The sequence below is a fragment of the Mya arenaria genome, chromosome 14 (genome assembly GCF_026914265.1).
Source record: "Mya arenaria isolate MELC-2E11 chromosome 14, ASM2691426v1".
Lineage (NCBI taxonomy): Eukaryota > Metazoa > Mollusca > Bivalvia > Myida > Myidae > Mya > Mya arenaria.
The window spans coordinates 60,354,364-60,380,561 of record NC_069135.1 but is presented as its reverse complement, the minus strand read 5'-3'; the positions used below and the strand labels follow the sequence as shown (position 1 = coordinate 60,380,561).

The following is a 26,198-nucleotide window of genomic DNA, read 5'->3' as shown; positions in this document are numbered from 1 at the left end:
CAGTTACCTCCCTTTGATCTAGAATATTCTTAAATGTGCGAGACGATGTACTATTTTTAGAACGAATTTTCCTGAAAGGCGCAGAAACTTCTTATTCGACTATATAAGGCCGCGCGAATCCGAGGCTCGGCATAAATACAAATTCAAGAGAATAAGAAAGACAAAATAGAAGTATACAAGGAAACTTCTAAACATTACTTATATACTTATACAAAAGTTACTGACTATTTTATCGAATATACATCGACAAAAAAAAAAAAAAAACGAGGAAAAATGAGTGCAAGTGGTCAAGCTATCGGAATTGACTTGGGCACGACTTACTCGTGCGTTGGTGTGTTCCAGCACGGGAAAGTGGAAATCATCGCGAACGATCAGGGTAATCGGACGACGCCCAGCTATGTTGCATTCACGGACTCCGAGCGGCTGATCGGGGACGCCGCCCAAAACCAGGCGGCCATGAACCCGCAGAACACGATCTTCGATGCAAAGCGCTTGATCGGCCGGGATTTCACCGACTCAAGTGTTCAAAATGACATGAAGCACTGGCCGTTCAAAGTCATCAACGCTGGAGGCAAACCAAAAATCCAGGCGGAGTTTAAAGGGGAGACGAAAACGTTCGCGCCGGAAGAAATTAGCTCGATGGTGCTTACTAAGATGAGGGAGACTGCGGAAGCGTACCTTGGTAAAAAGGTGACGAACGCCGTCGTCACAGTTCCAGCGTATTTCAACGATGCACAAAGACGAGCCACCAAAGACGCAGGCGCAATTGCGGGACTTAACGTAATGAGAATTATCAATGAGCCTACAGCCGCCGCTCTTGCGTACGGACTTGATAAAAACTTGGGCGGCGAAAAGAACGTGCTAATCTTTGACCTCGGTGGTGGCACGTTTGACGTCTCCATTCTTACCATCGACGAGGGTTCATTGTTCGAGGTTCGATCAACGGCCGGCGACACACATCTGGGAGGCGAGGACTTCGATAACAGGATGGTGAACCACTTCATACAAGAGTTCAAGCGGAAAAACGGCAAAGACATCAGCAAGAATAACAGAAGCATCCGCCGTCTGAGAACCGCCTGTGAACGCGCTAAGAGGACACTTTCCAGCAGTACAGAAGCCAGTATCGAGATTGACTCCCTGTTTGACGGGGTTGACTTCTACACCAAAATTTCCCGTGCGCGGTTTGAGGAGCTGTGCGCCGACCTGTTCCGTTCAACAATGGAACCGGTGGAGAAGGCGCTCCGAGACGCCAAGCTCGACAAAACCAAAATTCACGAGGTGGTGCTCGTCGGCGGGTCTACGCGCATCCCCAGGATACAGAAGCTGCTGCAAGACTTCATGAACGGCAAGGAGTTGAACAAATCCATTAACCCAGACGAAGCAGTCGCGTATGGTGCCGCCGTCCAAGCTGCAATCTTATCCGGGGACAAGTCAGACGCTATCAAGGACGTGCTTCTTGTGGACGTGACACCACTCTCCCTTGGTATCGAAACGGCCGGCGGCGTCATGACGAAAATAATCGAGCGGAACACCAAGATTCCGACTAAAGCAACACAAACGTTCACAACGTACTCCGACAACCAGCCAGCGGTAACCATCCAGGTTTACGAAGGCGAGCGGGCCATGACGAAAGACAACAACCTCCTCGGACGCTTTGACCTTACCGGTATCCCGCCCGCGCCAAGGGGCGTCCCACAAATTGAAGTGACATTCGACATCGACGCTAACGGCATTATGAACGTTTCAGCTGAAGACAAAAGCACCAAGAAACGTAACAACATTACAATCACCAACGACAGCGGTCGCCTCTCCAAAGCTGATATCGAAAGAATGGTAAATGACGCTGAAAAATACAGAGAAGAAGATGAAAAGCAGCGTCAGAGAATTGAGGCTCGCAATAAACTGGAAAACTACATGTTCAGTGTGAAACAGGCAGTATCAGAAGCGGACGAGGGTAAGGTGTCAGCTGAGGACAAGGCCAAGGTCACCGGGCTGTGTGACGAGTGTATGAAATGGATGGACAGTAACTCACTCGCGGACAAAGAAGAGTTTGAACACAGATTGGACGAGTTACAGAAACAGTGCTCCCCTGTAATGGTGAAACTCCATGGCGGCCAACAGCCAGGACCGTCCGGAAGTGGCCCTTCCCCCGGAAGTCAACCAGCTGGCGGATACCAGGGACCTACTGTGGAAGAGATGGACTAGATATAAAAATGAATTGAAAGACTGTGAGCTACACGCATGTTGATAACTGAAATTAAGCTATAACACACTACACTATGTATACTAGTTTTGTGAGAATGTTCATATAAGTTTGTTAGTCGATTAAAAAACATTTTGTTGAACATTGTCATATCAGTATAACTTGCTTAAATGTAAATTGATTTGTAAACATTGCTTTGCTAATTTTATTGTAAATGGTTGTGTTAATATTGTACAAAGTGTATCATATCTTGTTATTTTTATAGAAATCCAATGTGTTCATATTAATAATTGTTAAAATAGTTGGAAATAAATCGTGAACATTATATATTTTGCGTGTGTGAATCTTCTAAATGAGTTATTGAAACGTGTTATTGGTACACGCCCAGGGTCTCGATTCAATAAGGTATCTTAGTCGTAAACCAGACACACTCATTAACGGTTTGCCCATGTTTTGGTAAAATGCACTTTTCGATGACGAAGTAAAAGTGTGGCAATTCATTTTGTAGTGTTAAAACATAAACTGGAAACCTTTAGCAAATGTTCATTTTGCTCAAGTAGCGTTTTTGAAGACCACAACTTGCATTGGCGTTGACAACGCAATTGGTCACTTAATTACGGCTTCTTCGTAGCGTAATTGGCATTATCACGGGATGTTAACAATGCATTTTTAGGATGTCAAAATACCATCACATAAGTTAATTAACGTCCTGGTGGTCTTGTGGATTCGCAGCCTCTTTGTGTATTGCGTTATTTAAAGTGTGTCATGCGTAATAGAACTCGCAATTATCGACATGTTTAAACTATTGATCATGTTTTATTTCTCTGAAATGAGTTTGTGCATAAGGGTTAAGCCAGGTTTAGGACAATGTGCTACAGAAAATGGGTCAAGACAGGACGCATATGTCGTATCGCGTTATAAAGAATTTGTTCATTATGAATAAGGCAGAAAATGAAGGGATTGTGTTTAACTAAAGTACTCTAGGTTTTAACTGCCGAATATGTTATATGTCTATGTATTGTAAAATCATGGTATAATGACCGTAATGTTCAATTTCAAAGTCTGGTGACCCCATACTACTTTCGTATCATTTGAAAAAGTATCTTTCCCAATTACAAACATAAAAATAGCAAAACTCCACTTTAGATAAAGTTATTGTTATTGAAGGTTCACTTGTGGGGTTTTCCAGCCGATTTCAGACGTAGATTTAAAAACAAAATGCCGTCTTTTAAGGCAGCTTAGCTTATTCAATATATTTTATTCGGTATACTTTATTTCTCTACACATTAAATACACCCTTAGATACAACATATTAGCGATATTTTGGCGCTTTCTGAACCTGGGCGTTTGTGACTACGTTGCTATTAATCGGAAAACCCCATTTATAAAGGCTTATATTTTTAAAGCATTATAGTTCATTAATAAATCAATGCATCTATCTATTGATTACCTATAATGTGCCCCTTTTAAAGGCAAAACATGTCGCGAATAGATGTTACAGTATATTTGGAAGGTACCTTCGTAAAAGGTAGAAACTGCTAATACGTATTTAGCAAGAATCGCCTTTACAAGTCACGTGCTTCATTGTGTGAAAACAATAAATACCATAAGGAATACGAACTTGACCAGCCCTACGGTAAGACGACATGGGTAAGTTTGTTTTTACTTATAAACTTAATTAAACACACGATGAAATCATTCTTAAAATCAAAATAAGCGAAAAAACATATTAAATACGCTTTGATTTTTAAAAAGGCAAAATACAGGTTATTTGTTATTACAGACTCAGATATACCAGGGAATACCAGTAACATACGCTCGACAAGCAATGATAAAGACGTTATTCCGACTCAGAGGCCATCGACGCTGACGTCCTATTTCCCATGAGCGGACGCCATCAGATGGCGTTACTGATAATATGCACACTGTTACTGGTCGTGCTCGTCATGGCGTTATGCGCGTTACGATTCTCCAGCAAACTTCCGGAACCGTTTAAGATACTCGCCTGGGTGCTCTTAGGGATTGATGTCGCGGTCGTGGCTGGAAGCGGGTTCGAGCCGTAGCTGCTGGCTACAGAAAACGGCTACTTCAGGGATGTCGGCGATCTTGGGCTACTTCTCGTCAACACAGTCACATTACTGATGGCCTTCGAGCGCCTGATCGCTCTCAAGCTTCCGCTCAAGTACATTGCCTGTAACAACAAGGGGAATAACACCGCTGGTGCGACTATAGGAATTCTTATAACGGAAGTGATGATATACATCATGTTTCGGTTCGTAGTTTGCCTGAAGACAGGTACTTATGACGCATGCTTCATAAATAAAACCCTGCTGATTCTCGGCGCTCAGATCGCAATTTGCTCGTCTGCGACTGCGTGCTTTGTACAGGTCGTGTATGAGCTAATTAACAACAAATGCAAACATATTCGTAGAATAACTCGTATGGGACTTCCCCAGACATACGCGAATGACGTCATGGATACGCGCGTATCGGCGACCCTGTTTTTGTTCTACCCCGCGCTGCTCATGGGAGCCCTATTTTCTGTCCTCTCCACGCACTGGGGACTGTTCAGTGACGCGGCGTTTCTCGCAACGTGCGCTTTGTGCTCTCGTCTACTAGTCGTTGCCGTCCACGGTGCGGTGTTCGCCTTCTGGTTTGAGGAAAGTCGGCTGTACCTCCTGTCAATCATGGCGCCATGCAGCCCCGCGCTCCGCTCGCGCGCTGATGAGATGCAGATTGAAGTACACAACATCGTGGTGTCTCAGGCAAATAAAGGTCGCGCACGCCAGTCACGTACTTCCGATTTATCGAGGGGAAGCAAGCGTCTGAGCAGCCTGGCGCTTTCCTCTCGCGCGATCTCGACCACGATAGTAGGTAATGGACGGCAACCGTCGGGTCACCGTATCCAGGAATGATGAATCCGGCCAACGCATGTGCGGCGATGACTCAAGAGACTGATCAATGAACGAAGAAATCTCCACGGAGCAGTTTGTGTAATGATCCGTGTCTTACTATGTGTTTAGCAAACCGTTTAAATGAATCAATTCCATTACTATGACAAAAAGCTACTTCCGACCTTCAGCATTCAACTTTATTAGACTCTGTGTTATCGTTAAAATGCAAAAGTTCCGAGTTAATATATACTCCTGTCAATTCTACATACATGCATGTACATGGATGTTATGTTGAGTCCATGTTACTTTTGGGGGCAAAATTGTACTAAGCAACAGATGTTTGTCAAACATTATTCCCCGCCCCCTTCGCGCCATGTTATCAGGATTATTTGGACAACTAAATGAAATTTGCATGGAACGAAATGACAGCTGATTTGTAATTGACATTGGCTGCCTTTGAGGCAGTTTTAAGATTATGACCATTCAAAGTGTCAGGATATTAGGTACATTTTTTTTAATCATGTGCAGATGGAGACTGATATTCGCAGATAAAAATGTACCCTCTGTTCAGCAGGTAAAAAGTAAATATGACGTAAATTTTGATGAAGAATATGAGTTTTGACCTTGACTTTTGACTCTATGACCCCAAAATCCATATGGGTCATCAACCGGTCACCCCAACCTAAATGTCAAGTTTGATGGGCCATTGGTTCAGGCATTGTCGAGTTATCACACAGACAACCTTTTTGAGATCAAGGTCACTGTGACCATGACCTTGACCCGATGACCCCTAAAATCAAAAGGGGTCATCTACTGGTCAGGCCCAATCCCCAAGTCAAGTTTTAGGGCCATGGGTGCAGGCATTGTCGAGTTATCACTCGGACAACCCTTAGCATTCAAGGTCACTATGACCTTATCCTTTGACCCCTAAAATCAAAAGGAGTCCTCTACTGGTCAGGTCCCCCTAAAATCAAAAGGAGTCATCTACTGGTCAGGTCCAGCCTCCATTTCAAGTTTGATGACCATAGGTTTAGGTACTGTTGAGTTATCACTCGGACATGCTATGACAACCTTTTACCATTTAAGGTCACTGTGACCTTGACCTTTGATTTGATGAGCCCCAAAATCAATAAGGGTCATCTACTGGTCAGGTCAACCCTTCATGTCAAGTTTGATGCCCATACGTCCAGGAATTGATGAGTTATCACTCGGACAAGCTTTGGTATACCGACGGACCGACCGACCAACATGTGCAAAGCAATATTTCACCCCTTTTTTCGAATGGGGGCATAATTAAAATTTCACTACAATGTTCAATAAATCATATAGAAATGTTTATTTTCCCTTATTTACTTTTTTATGGGCATTAAGTATATTTACATAACAAAACAGCGTGGCATGTAAAGAAATTAAATAAGCTTGAAATGGAAGCATTATTTACTGTTATGATAGTATTTTAAGTTTTTAACATATAACTTCGCATTGTTATACATGCTATCACCGACAACTTACACTTGTACATGTATCTGTGACAATGGGTATACCTGCCAACAGTAAAACATCTTATGCCAATTTCTAAATATTGATTAAATATTGATTTTCTTAGTTGTGTATTTCACTGCTCTGTTTCTAGTCTCGATGGCCTTGAAAAGTAACTTATTTTCTGTCAGTGACATATGATCCGCATACAAAGTTTAAAGGCTCAACGCCAAGTAGTTTAAAAGCTGTTGACCGGAAACGAAAACGCTCGTTACTTCATGTCACAATGGCCTTGATCTTTGACCCCAAAATCAATAAAGGTCATTCACTGACCATGTCTAATGTGCATACCAAGTTTGAGAACCACAAGTCATTCAACAGTATCAACAGTAATTAATCTAGCACGAAAGAATGACCACGCAGAAACTGATGCAACGAACGCTGACCACACCGAACAAGTCACCCCTCTAGGTCTGCCATGCTTCGCAGTTGACACAAAAAAACGAAGACTAAAGTATTGGCAAAACAAAATAAGACCAAGGCTTAAGAGTTACAAGACATAAGTGAATAAGAAATGTTTGTCAAACATTATGCCCCCCTCCCTGAGCGCCATGTTGTCAGGATTATATGGACAATTGAATGAAATATGCATGGACCGAAATGACAGCTGATTTGTCAGTGATATTGGATGCCGTTGAGGCAGTTTTAAGATTATGACCATTCAAAGTTTGAGGATAGAGTTTGTTATGACCAAGACCTTTGACTCTATGACCTCAAAATCCATAGGAGTCATCAGCTGGTCACTAAAAATCTAAATGTCAAGTTTGAGGGCCATGGGTGCAGGCATTGTCGAATTATCACTTGAAACATTTTCGCGTTCAAGGTCACTGTTAACTTGAACAATTGACCCAATGACTCCTTAAATTAATAAGGGTCATCTCCTGGTCAGGCCCAACTTCCATGTCAAGTTTGATGATCATAGGTTCAGGCATTGTTGAGGTATCACTGGGAGAAGATTTGTTAACTTTTTTGCGTTAAAGGTTACTGTGACCTAGACCTTGGCCCGATGAGCCCCAAAGTCAAGAGGGGTCATCTACTGGTCAGGCCCAACCTTCATGTCAAGTTTGATGACCATAGATCCAGGAATTGTCGAGTTTGCTTTCAAGTTCACTGTGACCTTTAACTTTGACCCCTAAAATCAATATGGGTCATCTACTGGTCAGGCCCAACCTCCAAGTCAAGTTTGCAGGCCATGGGTGCAGGCATTGTCAAGTTATCACTCAGACAACCTATTACCATTCAAGGTCACTGTGAACTTGACCTTTGGCCCAATGACCCCCAAAAACAATAGGGGTCATCTACTGGTCAGGCACAACCTCGAAGTCAAGTGTGAGGGCCATGGGTGCAGGCAATGTCGAGTTATCACTTGGTCAACCTTTTACCATTCAAGGTCACTTTGACCTTGACCTTTGGCCCGATGACCCCCCAAAACATTAGGGGTCATCTACTTGTCAGGCCCAACTTCCATCAAGTTTGATGACAATAGGTCTAGGCATTGTTGAGTTATCACTCGGACAAGCTTTAAAATTAGTTTACCATTAAAGGTCACTGTGATTTTGACCTTTGACCCGGTGAGCCCTAAAATCAAAAGGGGTCATCTACTGGTCAGGCCCAACCTTCATGTCAAGTTTGATTACCATACATCCAGGAATTGTTGAGTTATCACTCGGACAAGCTTTGGTCTACCTACGGACCGACCGACATGTGTAAAGTAATAAACCCCTCTTCTTCGAAGGGGGGCATAAAAACTGATATACTGCAAAACATGGTTATAATGAAACAGCTCTGATTTGCACAAACAATCTTTTATAGGTGAACAACATATAGTCTACACGAAGTCCGGGAGTTTGATTATTGGTCCATGTGATTATTGGTCTAATATGTAGTTTACATACAGAAACTTAGTTATTCCCATTCAGAGCTTATTGACATGTATTTTAACCATTACGCTATCAAAAGTTATAACCTGCATTTCCGGCCTATGAAATCACCTATTAGTCTATAGCCGTTGGCTCGAACTGGCTTGGCTCGAACTGGGTGTAAAGAACCGATTTCTTCATGAGAAGGTAAGCATTCTCGATTTGCAAGAATTTTCTGAGGTTCGAGGCATTTTCGCCAGTCAATGGGAATTCGAGCAAACGGGGTTCGACTGTACAAGTTCCACGCTAAATCGTTAGGAATTAAATGTTAAAAACTTAAAAACCATGAGGTTTGAGTTCAAATCTGTTGAACATACCAGTCGGTCTTTAAACATTAAAATTTTCAAATGATCCACCATGCCGCTTTGACATATAAATAACACCAAACCACAGAGAATGACAGATAATAGTTACACATGTACATGCACTGAATTAGGAACTCTCGTTAGGAACGAACTTTCATATTATAAATGACAGTGAGCATGTACCAGCACAGTCTTTGATGTCAACTACACTAATAACACTTCGAAAGTCATTAACCAGTCCCACTGCATCTTTGTTTTGATTTCAGCTGAACAGCCATGTTGACGATTATCATTTCTCTTCCAGTTTTTGCTTATCCTTTATCTTCTGGCGAAAGACCCAACAGTTCTGCCATGTAATGATGTTGGTCTTGGTCCACAACGAAATTATCTTCTTTGTTATATGTAAAATTACTCCATTTAACAACTCTATTATTAAATTGCAGAAAAGATTTCAGCTCTGATACTATTTATCCACAAATTATGAACACTTTGACAAGTTTGTCTGTTGATTTAACACCAGAAAACCATATCAAGATTGTTTTGTCTTTCTGTTATCATCATTTCTTTACAGTCATTATCTAAAACGTCCATGTGACAGTCATGGCCCCATCTCTGAGTATGGGGTCATCTCTGAATCCATCCATCCAGGAAAGAGGTCCTGCAAAATATCATTCAATACCACATTAGTCGTCAAATATAATATAAATCATGTGTAAACTTGAAAGTACATTCAATGTACACAAACGCTATATATATGCAAGTTGAGAGTTCTAAACATTTTTTAAGAACTACAACGGAGGGATACAACGCCACGGAAGCATTTCGTTGTTGGCCGACTACTGTCTGTGACTAACTTTATTCAGCAGGGTGGGGCTATAAACCGCACCATCTCTGATCATCACATCTGTATGAAAAAAAAACAGATTTAAAGCTTAAACATCACAATTTCGAATCAATTGATGGTTATGCCTTAATCACTCTGGGAGAGAGATCAATACATTTGACTGTGCCCTGTCTCTCTTCTGTGAGCAGGGTGGAGCAATAAAACCCTCCTTTATTACAATCCCATCTGCCTGAAAAACAATGTAAAAAGGTTAAACAGCACTAGTTCTCATCATATTTTGGTATAATTTTTTTCTTCGCTAAAGTAGGATGGACCCATAATGATGACTATGCTGTATCTGTCTTCTGTCAGTAATAAAACTCTTCTTCCTCACCATTCCATCTTCCTGAACAACATTGTAAAAAGGTTAAACATCACTATTTCTCATCATATTTGGGTAGAAATTTTTCACTTTAAGTAGAATGACCCATTATGATGACTATGCTGTATCTGTCTTTTGTAAGTATTAAAATTCTTTCTCACCATCCCATCTACCTGAAAAACATTGTGAAAAGGTTAAAAATCACTATTTCTCATCATTTTTGTGCAATTTTTAACACTCAACAGAAAGAACTTTAATTATTACTATGCTATATGGCTGTCTTCTATGAGCAGGTTGGGGCAATAAACCCCTCAATCTAGAATGCAAAAGAATGTAGAAAGGTTAATCATCACCATTACTCATCTGTGTGTGAATATTTTACACTCAAGTACAGCCAAACCCAGGTAAAATCCTGGCACTGCATCAACAAACTGCTGGTAAAATGCCAGCCAAAGGCACGTGCATCCGGGGGTCATCCTGTTATTTGAAACTGACTTTTTTCGAACTGGGAGAAAATCAGGATGAGGCGCCAACTTTTTCAAATATCTCGAGAGACCTCAACTTCTGGAAAAGCTTGGCTAAAACTCGAACAAATGCTGTTAGTAGAACCAACATTTCCCAGCACAAAGACACTACCAATTCCCCGCTATTTTCGGCATAAAAACAAAGTACCTCTTTCACACAGAACTTCAGGCGCCATCTGGAAGGTAAAACACGTTTAATTTTCCCCACCATCCCCCCGGACCTTGGGGTGGGGGAGGGGGGGTTGTGCATTATTGGTGGATAAATTTCATTTGAAACAATGATCTTTTTTGAAACAATTATAATATATGTTGTATTAAGTGTAGAAAAGTCATGTTATTTTATGGCAACCAAGTAAAAACTAAAATGAAAGTAAACAGTTTGCAGTTTCTGTAAATATTTCTAATTTCTGGGTTCACACAACAGAGAACATTACAAACAAGAGCTGTCAAAGTGACAGCGCGCTCGACTGTTCTGCCGCTTTTTAGTGTAAGGATTGAAAAGTTTTGGCAAAACATGCATGGATCACTGTTAGATTAGATTTCAATGCAACACATGATGTGCTGAGATATTAACCTATGTGTGCTTGCACGCAAAACCTTAACCAGAATTTCTAAGTCGAATAATAAAGTGCAATTATTTTGCATTAAATGCAAACTAGATTTATCTAACTTGGTTAATTTAATTAGGTTGGATGGTTGAGTACCATTGTATGAAGTCTCAATGCAATACATCAAGTAGTTGCTGAGATATTAACCTTAACAAATGTATGTGTGTTTGCACGCAAAACCTTAACCAGAATTTCTAAGTCAAATAAAAAAGGCCTATTATTTGCATTAAATGCAAACTAGAGTTATCTCACTTGGTTAATTAAGTAGGTTGGATGGTTGAGTACCATTGTTTAAAGTATCAATGCAATACCTCAAGTAGTTGCTGAGATATTTACCTATGTGTGTTTGCACACAAAACCTTAACCAAGGTGTGACGCCGACGCGGACGCTTGGGTGAGTAGTATAGCTCTCCGTATTCTTCGAATAGTCGAGCTAAAAATCAATATTTTCTCATTTGACATTGGGTTTAAAGCACCTCATTCACGTTTTAGAGGGCTGGACAATAAATAATTGTGAACAAAATTCTTGTATTAATAATAAAACATCATCAAAAGTTTTAATTAGAGCTCCATTGTAAATTATTTCTTAAACTTATGAAAGACAATTTTGCCAAATAGTGTTTAAAACTCAATTGAAATTTGATTAAGCTTATAAGATTATACAAAATTCTGACAAAATAAGTATCAGCAAATTAGTGTCTGTTTATATGCAAGTTAAATACTTCAGTGTTACAGACAAGGTGCGTATTTGCATAAATAAGTGAGTGATTAAAATCATAGAAACGCAATTGTTTTAAAAATCGATGAGTAACAAAATGCATAAGTATTTTATGGTTTAAATTGATCATAAAGGTTTATACTCATAATTTACCATGTAAGTGAAAAGTTATTTTGCACAAAACAAGCATAAAACACATTATTTACCTTTCCAATAAAACGAAAGTTGACTGACACAGAAAACAACTATGCCAAGCGGAACAACTCGACCTAGTCTAAAATTATAGACGTGTTATACGGGATTCTTCCAATCCCAAACGTCTAAGCGGGTTTGTGCAAAACCCGGGGGTGTTTTGAAAAATATTGAAATTGTATTAAGTGAAGCATTTTATGGTTTAAATTGATCATATGGGTTACCCGTGCCAAAAAAAGCTCAGCTTTCTAAAAAGCGCAGCTTTAGCTTAGCTAAAGCTATGCTTTTCAAAAAGCTGTGTTTTTTTAGCTAAGCTATTTTGAAAAAACTTAGCAAAAGCTGTGTTTTTTATAGAAAGGTTAGCAAAAGCTGTGCTTTTTAATAATAGCTTAGCTAAAGCTATGTTTTTTTCTCTAAAAAGCTGCGCTTTTTCTTCAAAGCTGCGCTTTTTAAAAAAAGAGCTGAACAAAAGCTATGTTCTTTTCTCTAAAAGCTGAGTTTTTTCTTCTAAGCTGCGCTTTTTGTTTATGAAGATGCGTTTTTTAAATCAAAGCTTAGTTAAAGCTGCGTCTTTTGACTAGGTAAAAGATTGCCTCTTAGAAAAGCTGCGTCTTTTTCATATAAGCTGCGTCTTTTCCAAAATTAAAATTGGGTTAGTATTTCTTTAAAAGACTAAGCTTTTCAAACAAAAGACTAAGGTTTTGGAGAAAAACAAAGGTTTATATTGTGAAATTCATTTTCAAAATTTTATTATTTATTTATAACACAGTTATTAAAATAGAAATTCCAAATATTTTTCTGTGTTTTTTTTTATATTCAAAACGCAGGTGTCTGAAAATATATCATTTTCCTAAATACCTTTAAATTGTTTTGAAAATGTGTCCCATCTCATCAGGTCCTGATTATTCTATTTTGGATTTTTTATTTTAAACTAAAATTGAATCCATGTTGGTCAAGTTATTCTTTGTCTCTGTACATGCTGATTCGATTTAAAATAAGACAATTTTTGACTGTCTTTGGCATTTAACCAGTGCCATTAAACTGGGTTTATGTTTAAACTTTTTGCTACTCAGAGCTAGTTTCGGTAGTTTTTGGCATAAATATTTTGGCAGGAACAAAAGATACATTTTTTTTTTATTGGCATCTCTTTTAAAAGTATCTTTAGTTTTATTGATAATCTACTGTCATTAAAGAGTGCATTTTAAGTGTATCTTTTTACTAAGAAGTGCATCCTTTAGTTAAGGTAAAAAAAGAAGTATCTTTGTGTAATAAAGTAAACATTTATGAAATATACACATAAATATAAGAATATGAATGAATGAATGAATGAATGAATGAATGAATGAATGAATCAACCAACCAGTAAATAAGCATTTTATTATTGATCAATATACCTTCAAACTAAAATAAAATAAAATAATAAAATAAAAAGAACGATTATTTTAAAAATCAAAAATATATTATATTTTTCATTTAAATCAAAAGAACACATTTTACTTATAGGCAATAATCAATTGCATGTAATAACAACATTTATAGAATTATTATTCCTTAAATTTCTTGTAATGCCACTACCAAATTCTTTGTCATTTCCTTTCCAATTTTTCAACATGCATGATAAGCCTGATCTTATCTGATTGTACCAAGGACCAATTAAATCTCAGCATTTAGGGAGCCAATTTCAAATCAAAGCTACTGGTAGCCATTTTGTTGGGATTTCATTAAAAGAATTATGATGATGTTTTAATTAATAAATGAATTCACACCAATTAAAACAAATTAATAGTAAAGGGATTAGTGAAGTAAAATAATGATCATTAGATCAGATAAATATGAACTATGATTAGAAACATGACATACCACTATTGGATGATTTGTGATAAACTGACATGTGAAAGCACTCAGGTCATGGTATGTATTCTTTATTTCAGTTGTTAATTTCACTGTTATGACACTTGATTACTTGTGGGACTTTTATTTATCAACTTTCAATCTAGTGCACATATTTTAATAAATAACAATGCTTTGTAGATAGCAGCTGGATGTAGGATTATTGGTCCCAGATAGTAGATTTACATAGTTTTAAAACTCTATGAAGATGCACTTGTTTTCAGCCTTATATATATGTTAATATCATATTAACATATATAGCTGAAATTGCCATGTTTCCATACATATGCACACTAGCACCTTTAATGCTATACAAATGATTACAGTGTTGGTTTTTGGAGGGGTCATAAAACTGCCATCTGCCACATGGCTTACCAGTTATTGGAAACTGGCCAAATTGGGTCAATCAATTTAAGTTAAGTACTAATAAAGTCATTACATATTTAAAATATGATACCCTGTTTAATTCCAGAGCTGTCAGGAATCTCTAGATTTGACAAAAAATATAACAAAAGATCCTTGAGACTTGTCATTTTCCAATTTGTAGCTTTAACAGTTTTATGATTTTCTATCAATTATTTTTGCCACTGAGTAAAAGGTTATTTTATTATTGCTAAATTTGACAAATATGTACTTGTTTGTCTGTCTGTAAATACATTATGTCCAGTTACAAGGTGTCATGTAAAATTAAATATGAAATAATAAAAATATATGTAACACAAACTCATGTTTAGGAAATTCAAATAAAGCAAAATGTCTATGTATTTATTCAAATGTGTTCTATTTTTGATGGTTCAATATATTTATATAACGCGGTTTAAACAAACTTGGTGCATTTTTTTTTGTTTAATTTTGTTTAAAGCGTATATTTTTGTTAAAAAATGCACTTTAGATACACTCAAGTGTGTATTTAGTGCGTTTTTTTGTAAAATCTTTTCTTCACCTGTGGTATTTTTTTATGAAAATAGGAGCTACGTTGTTTTTTTAAAAAGCTGCGCTAAATTAGCTAAGCTATTTGAAAAGCTTCATCATAAAGCTAAGCTTTTGGGCCAACACCGCCATAAAGCTGCGCTTTTCATAATTAGCTAAGCTATTTTGAAGAAAAAACACAGCCCCATCCAAAAGCTAAGCTTTTGGGCCAATTCTGCCATAAAGCTGCGCTTTTCATGATTAGCTAAGCTATTTTAGAAAAAGCTAAGCTTTTGGGCCAATACCGCTATAAAGGTGCGCTTTTCATAATTAGCTAAGCTATTTTAGAAAAAGCTAAGCTTTTAGGCCAATACCGCCATAAAGCTGTGCTTTTCATAATTAGCTTTATAAGCTATATTAAAAAAAAGCTAAGCTTTTGGGCCAATACCGCCATAAAGCTGCGCTTTTCATAATTAGCTAAGCTATTTTAGAAAAAGCTAAGCTTTTGGGCCAATACCGCCAAAAAGCTGCGCTTTTCATAATTAGCTAAGCTATTTTAGAAAAAGCTAAGCTTTTGGGCCAATACCGCCAAAAAGCTGCGCTTTTCATAATTAGCTAAGCTATTTTAGAAAAAGCTAAGCTTTTGGGCCAATACCGCCATAAAGCTGCGCTTTTCATAATTAGCTATTTTAGAAAAAGCTAAGCTTTTGGGCCAATACCGCCAAAAAGCTGAGCTTTTCATAAAAATAGCTTAGCTATTTTGCCCAATATCACCAAGAGCTGAGCTTTTTTAAGAAATTAGCTAAGCTATTTTGGCAAAAAAGCATAGCTTTAGCGCAGCAGCTGTGTTGTTTTTTCCCCAAAAAGTTGCGTTTTTTATTAAAAAAAGCTGCGCTTTTTCGGGCCAATACCGCTAAGCTTTTAGCTGTGCTTTTAGCTCAGCTTTAAGCTTAGCTTTAGCAAACCTTTTTTTGGCACGGGAAATATTAATATTTTACCATGTAAGTGAAAAGTTATTTTGCAAAACCAAGCATAAAACACATTATTTACCTTTCCAATAAAACGAAAGTTGACTGACACAGACAACAATTATGCCAAGCATAACAACTCGACCCAATCGTAATAACCCGGCCACCTCCGACAAGCTTCGAGATACACCTCGTAAATACAATCGTAACAACTCGGCCATGGCCGAAATATTCAGATTGTTTAAAAATGGTGCCCTGAAGCCTTGCAGGTGCCCTTCATGTATATATCGCTATGTTTTGACAGCAAGAAATGAAAAAAAAACACGTCAAACTCATAATTATTCGTAGGATATGACATTTTTATGGATGGAAGGTATATAAAATAACATAATCTGGTAATATCTCGTTTTTATGATAATTTTTAGATATTAAATGTTTTAACCCGGAATCTGATCGGAATAACTACCCACTTTTGATACTAAACAATTTGTATGTGAAGGATTTGCCATATCAAAAAAAGTAAAAAAATCTGTAAACGTACAATTGGACTACAACTCAACCCAATCGTAATAACTCGGCCACCTCCAACAAGGTTCGAGATAGACCAGGTAAATACAATCGTAACAACTCGGCCATGGCCGTAGTGTTCCAATTGTTGTAAAACTGTTAACTGTAGCCTTGCAGGTGCCCTTCATGTAAATATCATTATGTTTTGACAAAATGAAATGAAGAAAAACCCATCAAACTCATAATTATTCTTTGGATATTTATTTTTTATGTACGGAACTAATATAAAACTAGAATGGGCTTTTGAGAAAAGCGCATGTCTCCCCCGAAGGCTTAGTAAACAGACACTTACCATAAAAATGCAAAGGCCTTCAAGTGCTGCTGTTTCTCAGGGAAAAAACGGCAGGTCTTTTATGGACAAAAAACAAAATAAACAAAATGCACGAAAGTTGAAATGAGACGCCAGTTATTGATCGGAAACGGTTTTCATCTTCAAGCCCTTGTGGACTTGACCTTTGACCCAGTGACCCCAACTACTGCATGACCCTTACAAGCATGCAAAGTTTGGAGACTCCAGGTAAAGCAGAACTTAAGTTATTGATTGGAAACTGTTTTTTCATCATCACTCTCTTTTTGGACCCAGTGACCCCAAAATCAATACGGATCATCTGCCCAAGAAGACCTACCAGCATGCAAAAGTTCAAGACTCAAAGGCAATAGGAACTCCACTTATTGATCGGAAACCTTTTCTTATGTTCAGGTGTCTGTGACCTTCACCTCTGACATAGTGACCTCAAAAACAATGCGGGTCTTGTACACCCGAGTAACATCTCTACAATTTTTGGTAAACATATGTGAAAGATATTACACGCAAATGATTTTTACATGGAAGGTCACCACGACCTTGACTATTGACCTTGTTACCCCCAAAACAATTGGGATCATCTAGACATCATGACCAACCTCACTTCAAAGTTTGGTGAACCTAGATCAAAGCATTCTCCTGATATTGCACGGAAATATTTTTTTACATTAGAGGTCACAGCGACGTTGACCTTTGACCTTGTGACCCCCCAAAATATAGGAGTTTTCTAAACCTCATGATCAACCTCCCTACCAAGTTTGGTGAACCTAGGTCAAACCATTCTCAAGATATTGAGCGGAAATGTTTTTTACATTGGGGGTCGCCGCGACCTTGACCTTTGACCTAGTGACCCCAAAAACAATAGGGATCTTCTACACCTCATGACCAACCTCCCTACCAAGTTTGGTGAACCTAGGTCAAACCGTTCTCAAGATTTTGAGCAGAAATGTTTTTTATATTGGGGGTCGCCGCGACCTTGACCTTTGACCTAGTGACCCCAAAAACAATAGGGATCCTCTACACCTCACGACCAACCTCCCTACCAAGTTTGGTGATCCTAGGTCATGCGGTTTTCCAGTTATTGATCGGAAACGAAGTGTGACGTACGGACGGACTGACGGACTACCGGACTGACGGACAGGGCAAAAACAATATGTCTCCCCCAGAGAGGGGGAGACATAATAACATTATCTGGTAACATTTCTTGTTTTTATTATATTTTAAAGACGCAATATTCTTTTACACAGAATCCTGATCGGAATAACTACCCACTTTAGGTACAAAACAATTAGTACCTGAAGGATTTGCTATATCAAAAAGCTTAAAAAACTTCGGTCAACATACAATTATTTGGACTAGGGATTTCTTATAAACTTAACTAGTCTTTTTATTTAATCTTACCTATCCCCTGTCATTCAACTGGATCGGTGCATACGTTTTCAATCCATTCAGCACTTGTTTTCTAGACAAAAATAAACCATCAAATGTTAGTGCTTCTGACAATATAACTTCACCAGTTCTGCCTTTTTCCTGAAATTTATGAGCAGCATTTGCCATTATTGCTTATTATTGTGACTGCCACTTGATGTCGCGAGAACAATTAAGCTACAAAGACATTTCACATGGGGGATCTCTTTTTGTCCTCCATTTTGATTCATGTGCCAAACGTATATTTGTAACAACGAGTTTGATTGGCTTTTATAAAACAAGCTACCGTAGTGATAAAATAGTATTGCTGAATTATATTGATATACTGATGTATATTTGTCTTTATTGTATGTGTTTTGTAATAAACAAAGAAATACCATAATTTTGTATTAATTATTTCAAGAAATATTCACTCAAAGGATCAGTTCAATTGATCTCAATTGAATTTATAGCGGCAATTGCTGTCACAGTTACCTCCCTTTGATCTAGAATATTCCTACATGTGCGAGATGGAGTGTTATTTTTAGAACGAACTTTCATGAAAAGCGCAGAAACTTCTTATTCGACTATATAAGCCCGCGCGACTCCGAAGCTCGGCATAAATACAAATTTAAGAGAGTGAGAAAGACGAAATAGAATAACACAAGGAAACTTCTAAACGTTACTTATATACTTATAAAAAAGTTACTGACTATTTTATCAAATACATATCGACAAAAAACTAAACAAGAGGAAAAATGAGTGCAAATGGTCAAGCAATCGGAATTGACTTGGGCACGACTTACTCGTGCGTTGGTGTGTTCCAGCACGGGAAAGTGGAGATCATCGCCAACGATCAGGGTAATCGGACGACGCCCAGCTATGTTGCATTTACGGACTCCGAGCGGCTGATCGGGGACGCCGCCAAAAACCAGGCGGCCATGAACCCGCAGAACACGATCTTCGATGCAAAGCGCTTGATCGGCCGGGATTTCACTGACTCAAGTGTCCAAAGTGACATGAAGCACTGGCCGTTCAAAGTCATCAACGCTGGAGGCAAACCAAAAATCCAGGCGGAGTTTAAAGGGGAGACGAAAACGTTCGCGCCGGAAGAAATTAGCTCGATGGTGCTTACTAAGATGAGGGAGACTGCGGAAGCGTACCTTGGTAAAAAGGTAACGAACGCCGTCGTCACAGTGCCAGCGTATTTCAACGATGCACAAAGACGCGCCACAAAGGACGCAGGCGCGATTGCGGGACTTAACGTAATGAGAATTATTAATGAACCCACAGCCGCCGCTCTTGCGTACGGACTTGATAAAAACTTGGGCGGCGAAAAGAACGTGCTGATCTTTGACCTTGGTGGTGGCACGTTTGACGTCTCAATTCTTACCATCGACGAGGGTTCACTGTTCGAGGTTCGATCAACGGCCGGCGACACACATCTTGGAGGCGAGGACTTCGATAACAGGATGGTGAACCACTTCATACAAGAGTTCAAGCGGAAAAACGGCAAGGACATTAGCAAGAATAACAGAAGCATTCGCCGTCTGAGAACCGCCTGTGAACGCGCTAAGAGGACTCTTTCCAGTAGTACAGAAGCCAGTATCGAGATTGACTCCCTGTTTGACGGGGTTGACTTCTACACCAAAATTTCCCGTGCGCGGTTTGAGGAGCTGTGCGCCGACCTGTTCCGTTCAACAATGGAACCGGTGGAGAAGGCGCTCCGAGACGCCAAGCTGGACAAATCCAAGATTCACGAGGTGGTTCTCGTCGGCGGCTCTACGCGCATCCCCAGGATACAGAAGCTGCTGAAAGACTTCATGAACGGCAAGGAGTTGAACAAATCCATTAACCCAGACGAAGCAGTCGCGTATGGTGCCGCCGTCCAAGCTGCAATCTTGTCCGGGGACAAGTCAGACGCTATCAAGGATGTGCTTCTTGTGGACGTGACACCACTCTCCCTTGGTATCGAAACGGCCGGCGGCGTCATGACGAAAATAATCGAGCGGAACACCAAGATTCCGACTAAAGCAACACAAACGTTCACGACGTACTCCGACAATCAGCCGGCGGTAACCATCCAGGTTTACGAAGGCGAGCGAGCCATGACGAAAGACAACAACCTGCTCGGACGCTTTGACCTTACTGGTATCCCGCCCGCGCCAAGGGGCGTCCCACAAATTGAAGTGACGTTCGACATCGACGCTAACGGCATTATGAACGTTTCAGCTGAAGACAAAAGCACCAAGAAACGTAACAACATTACAATCACCAACGACAGCGGTCGCCTCTCCAAAGCTGATATCGAACGAATGGTAAATGACGCTGAAAAATACAGAGAAGAAGATGAAAAACAGCGCCAGAGAATTGAGGCTCGCAATAAACTGGAAAACTACATGTTCAGTGTAAAACAGGCAGTTTCAGAAGCGGACGAGAGTAAGGTATCAGCTGAGGACAAGACCAAGGTCACCGGGCTGTGTGACGAGTGTATGAAATGGATGGACAGTAACTCACTCGCGGACAAGGAAGAGTTTGAACACAGATTGGACGAGTTACAGAAACAGTGCTCCCCTGTAATGGTGAAACTCCATGGCGGCCAAAAGCCAAGACCGTCCGGAAGTGGTCCTACCCCCGGAAGTCAACCAGCCGGCGGATACCAGGGACCTACTGTGGAAGAGATGGACTAGATATTAAAACAAGCTGAAAGACTGCAAATTACGTGTATGCTGATTGCTTACATTAAGCCATAGTACAGTATACGAAATGTAAACAAGTATAAAGTATTTTTTGTGAGAATGTTTCATTAAAGGTTGTTCATCGAAAGTGATCATAAAAACAATTGTATTCGTTGAAAAAGTCATATCAGTATAACTTGCTTATATTTTAATTGATTTTGCAAACATTGCTTGTAAAAAGTTTTGTTAATACTGTACATAGAATATCATGTATTGTTATTTTTTTATGGAAATCCAATGTGTTCATTTTTATATAATTGTTAAAATTGTTGGAAATAAATCCTGAAAATTATATATTTTTCTTATGTGAATCTTCTAGATAAGTTATTGAAACAAGCAATTGGTACAAGCCCAGGACTACGATTCAATAAACTACCTTAGTCGTGCCCCAGAAACACGCAATTAAGGTTTGCCCATGTTTTGGTAAAATGCACTTTTTGATGACGAAGTAAAGTGAGGCAATTCATTTTGGAGTGTTGAAACTAAAATTCCATAAATTAGAACCCTTCAGCAAATGTTCATTTTTGCCCAAATAGCGTTTTTGAAGACCTCAACTTGCATTGGCGTTAACAATGCAGTTGGTCACTTAATTACGGCTTCTTCGTAGCGAAATTGGCATTATCACGGGATGTTTACAATGCGTTTTTAAGATGTCAAAATGCCATCACATAAGTGAAAGTCCAGGTGACCTTGTTAATCAATTGATCTTGCGTTTTTTATCCGAAAACGAGTTAGTGCGTATTGGTTTTAGCCAGGTTTAAAAAGGGCAGAGTGTTGCAGAAAAGGGAACGGTCAGGGCGCATATATTGTATGGGGTTCTCAAGAATATGAACATTATGAATCAGACAGAAAATGAAGGAATTGTGTTTAACTGAAGTATATTAGGTTTTAACTGCCAAATATGTCATATGTTGATGTATTTTATAATCATGGTATAATGGCCGTAATGTTTAATTTCGAAGTCTTGTCACCCATACTATTTTCGTTTCGTTTAAAAAGATATTTTTTCCCAATTACAAACAAATCGAATAAAAGACCAAAAATCCACTTTAGATATTAGTTATTGTTATTGGAAGTTTAGTTGTTTTTTTAACCAATTTTGGACGTAAAATTCAAAAACATGCCGTCTTTTAAGGCAACTTAGCTTTTTCGTTAAATTTTATTCGGTATAAAGTTCACTCTAATTAAACCCTTTGTATAGATAAGAATAAACATATAAGCGATAGTTTGGCGCTTTCTGACCTGGGGTATTTGTGGCCACGTTGCTATTAATTGGAAAAACCCATTTACATAGGCTTATATTTCTGAAGCATTATAATGCATTAAAAATACATTTATCTATTGATTACCTATAATGTGCCCTTTTTAAAAACAAAAAGGTCGCGAATAGCTGTAACAGTATATTTAGAACGTATCTACGTAAAAGGTGGAAACTGCTAATACGTATTTAGCAAGAATCGCTTGTACAAGCCACGTGCTTCATTGTGCGAAAATAATATAACAAACAAGGAATACGAGCTTGACCAGCGGTGCGGTTAGACGACATGGGTAAGAATGTATTTACTTATATACTGAATTTAACGCGCGATGAAATCATTCTTCAAATTAAAATGACCGAAAAAACATACGTGATACGCTTTGAGTGTTATACATGTAATTGCAAAACTTCTGTTAATTTTCATTTACAGCTTCGAATACACCAGGGAATACCAGTAACATAAGCTCGACAAGCAATGGACAACACGTTATCCCGACGTATGAAGACTCAGGGGTCGTCGACGCTGAAGTCCTATTTCCCATGAGCGGAAGCCATCAGATGGTGTTACTGATAATATGCGCACTGTTATTGGTCGTGCTCGTCATGGCATTATGCGCATTACGATTCTCCAGCAAACTTCCGGAACCGTTTAAGATACTCGCCTGGGTGCTCTTAGGGATTGATGTCGCAGTCGTCGCCGGAAGCGGCTTGGAGCCGTGGCTGCTGGCGTCGGAAAACGGCTACTTCAGGGATGTCGGCGGTCTTGGGCTACTTTTCGTGAACACAGTCACATTACTGATAGCCTTCGAGCGTTTGATCGCCCTCAAGCTTCCGCTAAAATACATTGCCTGTAGCAACAAGGGTAATATCACCGCTGGTGCGACTGTAGGAATTCTTATAACGGAAGTGATGATATATGCCATGTTCCGGTTCGTTGTTTGCCTGAAGACAGGTATTTATGACGCATGCTTCATAAACAAAACCTTGCTGGTTCTGGGCGCTCATATCGCAATTTGCTCGTCTGCGACTGCGTGCTTTGTACAGGTCGTGTATGAACTGATTAACAACAAATGCAAACATATTCGTAGAATAACTCGTATGGGACTTCCCCAGACATACGCGAATGACGTCATGGATACGCGCGTATCGGCGACCCTGTTTTTGTTCTACCCCACACTGCTCATGGGAGCCCTGTTTTCTGTCCTCTCCACGCACTGGGGACTGTTCAGTGACAGGGCGTTTCTCGCAACGTGCGCTTTGTGTTCTCGTCTGCTAGTCGTTGCCGTCCACGGCGCGGTGTTCGCCTTCTGGTTTGAGGAGAGTCGTCTGTACCTCCTGTCAATCGTGGCGCCATGCAGCCCCGCGCTCCGCTCACGCGCTGATGAGATGCGGATTGAAGTCTACAACATCGTGGTGTCTCAGGCACATGAAGGTCGCGCACGCCAGTCACGTACTTCCGAATTATCGAGGACATCAAGGAGAAGCAAGCGTCTGAGCAGCCTGGCGCTTTCCTCTCGTGCGATCTCGACTACGATAATTGGTCATGGACGGCAACCGTCGGCTCAACGTATCCAAGAATGAAGAATCACGCCAAAGCATGTGCGGCGGTGACTCACGAGACTGACCAATGAACGAAGAACACTTCAAAAGATCATTTTGTAATCATCCATGTCTTACTATGCGTTTACCAATACATTTGTATTAATCAATTAAATAACATTGATCAGAAGCTACTTCCGACCTTCTGCATCCGCCAACGGCAGAAGCTTCTTCCGGCCTTCAGAATCCGCCTACCTCTTAAAAGACGTTATATCATAAATATATGCAAATTTCCAAGTTAATGTATAATCCCGTCAGTAAACTCTTCACATACATGTTGTGTCACTGTTACATCTAGGGCAAAATTTAACTAATAGATACACACTACAATGCTCAATAAATCTTTTAAATGTTTATTTTCCTGAATTTTCTTTTCCTATTTTATGCGCATTGTGTACATTATACATATTTACATAACAAAATAGCGAGGCATGCAAACAACTAAAAGAGCTTGGAAATGGAAGCATTATTAACAGTTATATCTATAACAATGTTTTACAACTTACTTACAATGATAAGTAATAATATTTTCTTCAAAGCAAATATTGTGTGCCTTCTCCTAAACATGTATGTGTAAGTACCATTGTAAATATTCGTAAATACATGTGTTGTGTTTGTCCTCATGGCTTATTGGATGTGAAAGAAACCTTCTTCTTCATAACCTTCTAAGTTATGTATTTCACCGGTCATATGATATTATATATCAATCTTATGTTATGTACATACTTTTATGATATCGCCTGTAGTATTTTTTTTTAAATTTACAAAAATATATTTGGAAAAATGACTAATTAAAAGTTATGACTTTAGATACGTTATGAATAACCTTGCCACTAACGTTTGCGACTTGGTTCCCGCTTGCAGTTTAGTATGCGCTTCGATGCAACATAACAGGGATACTGATCAAAACAGTTTGATTTTGTTACCTAACATGGGCGACTGTTAACTTTACTGAACTCTTGGCCGGTATTCATAAAACATTTTACTTAACCGACGACGCCGAACAAGTCCCCCCTCTGTGTCTACCATGCTTAAAAAACGAAGACTAAAATATTCGCAAAACATATTAAGACCATGGCTTAGGAGTTACAAGACATGTTGATGAACACCTGATAATACTAACACTGCAATATGGTGATAATGAAAAAGCTCCAAATCGCGCAAACAAGCTTTGATACGTGAACAAGATGTTGTCTTCGTGAAGTCTGGGAGCTTGATTATTGGTCCCAGATTGAGTTTACATAAGGCAACTTGTTGGCATTAAAAGCCTATACACGTGTAGGTTAACCATTACAGTATCACAACTTAAAATTGAGTTTCTGGCCTATGAAATCGACCTTCAATTAGTACAAGTCACATTCTTTATCGTTAAGAATTGAATATGAAAAACTTAACAACGATGAGATTTGATTTGATGTCAGTTGGAACATATTCTCTAAAATCTTATTGACTTGGAATGGGCTCACTCACCCAGCCCTTCTTATTAGTTTAAAATTTCCAGTTTAGTTTAAATTATTACATAGTTTTCTTTGTATTTTTATTTATTTCGCAAGATGCCAATACTGCCCATTCAAGAAATTTAAAAGGACTAGACACCGGATGGTCCCAAAATCGGAAAATATAGTATATCTTCAAAACAAGCCTAGAATGATAAATACGAACTAGAATGAAGCCAAAAATACATCATTTTACATGATTAAACGACTATTTGATTGTTTATAGTGTGTAAATTTAGCATGTTAAAGTCACGCGATTAGTACAGACACATATACCGACGCTATTTTTAAAATGACTAGGATTTACGTAGTAGACAAACCATTGTAAGTTTCGAATTGGAAAAACTGCGAAAGAGACATGCGTCGTAAGCGATGTGAAACATCAGTAAGTAATCGTAACGCGCACAACGATATTAATTTTATTTAAGTTTTTGACAATTTTTATTCTTGCAATGGTATCATCTGGTGTCTTGTCCCTTTAACTATATGATCAATATCACACATGTACGGCAGCGAGCTGGTTAGGTGCATGTGAAAAAATAAACATTTAAGATGGTTATGAAATACATTTTTATAAACTGCGTGCTGTTATACATGTCCTGTACAAGATAATTAAAGACTATAAGTATCTTCCATGGCCGAGAGTGTAAGATAGGTTCATTCCGACCCGAGCGTAGGGTGTTTTGCGAAAACGAGGTTTACCGAGCGGCTATGGTAGATGCTTTTTCTCCCACCTCAGTTAAACAAAATTAAGTAAAAATGTATTTTTTGCTGGAACTCGTTTGTGCTTTGTAAAAATAATTGCGTAAGGATATGCGATAGCACATGGTTGTCATGGATATGCGCGCAGTGATCGAGTTAATGTTAATAGTCAAATCGGTCCTTTTAAATAGTTCTAAGGAGAATGAAGCATTATTTATTGAATGGTGCGTGAAAAGTGTTTTATGGTGACATT

General features: G+C 39.0%; 2 protein-coding genes across 2 annotated transcripts; both read left to right on the top strand.

The window, feature by feature from the left end:
• Positions 1-140: 140 nt before the first annotated feature.
• LOC128216972 (heat shock protein 70 B2-like) lies at positions 141-2,528 on the top strand. Its single transcript, XM_052923737.1, has one exon. The coding sequence runs from the start codon at positions 274-276 to the stop codon at positions 2,203-2,205; it is 1,932 nt and encodes a 643-aa protein (XP_052779697.1). The 5' UTR covers positions 141-273; the 3' UTR covers positions 2,206-2,528.
• Positions 2,529-18,781: 16,253 nt separating this feature from the next.
• Positions 18,782-21,182, top strand: LOC128216971 (heat shock protein 70 B2-like). Its single transcript, XM_052923735.1, has one exon. The coding sequence runs from the start codon at positions 18,911-18,913 to the stop codon at positions 20,840-20,842; it is 1,932 nt and encodes a 643-aa protein (XP_052779695.1). The 5' UTR covers positions 18,782-18,910; the 3' UTR covers positions 20,843-21,182.
• Positions 21,183-26,198: the final 5,016 nt, after the last annotated feature.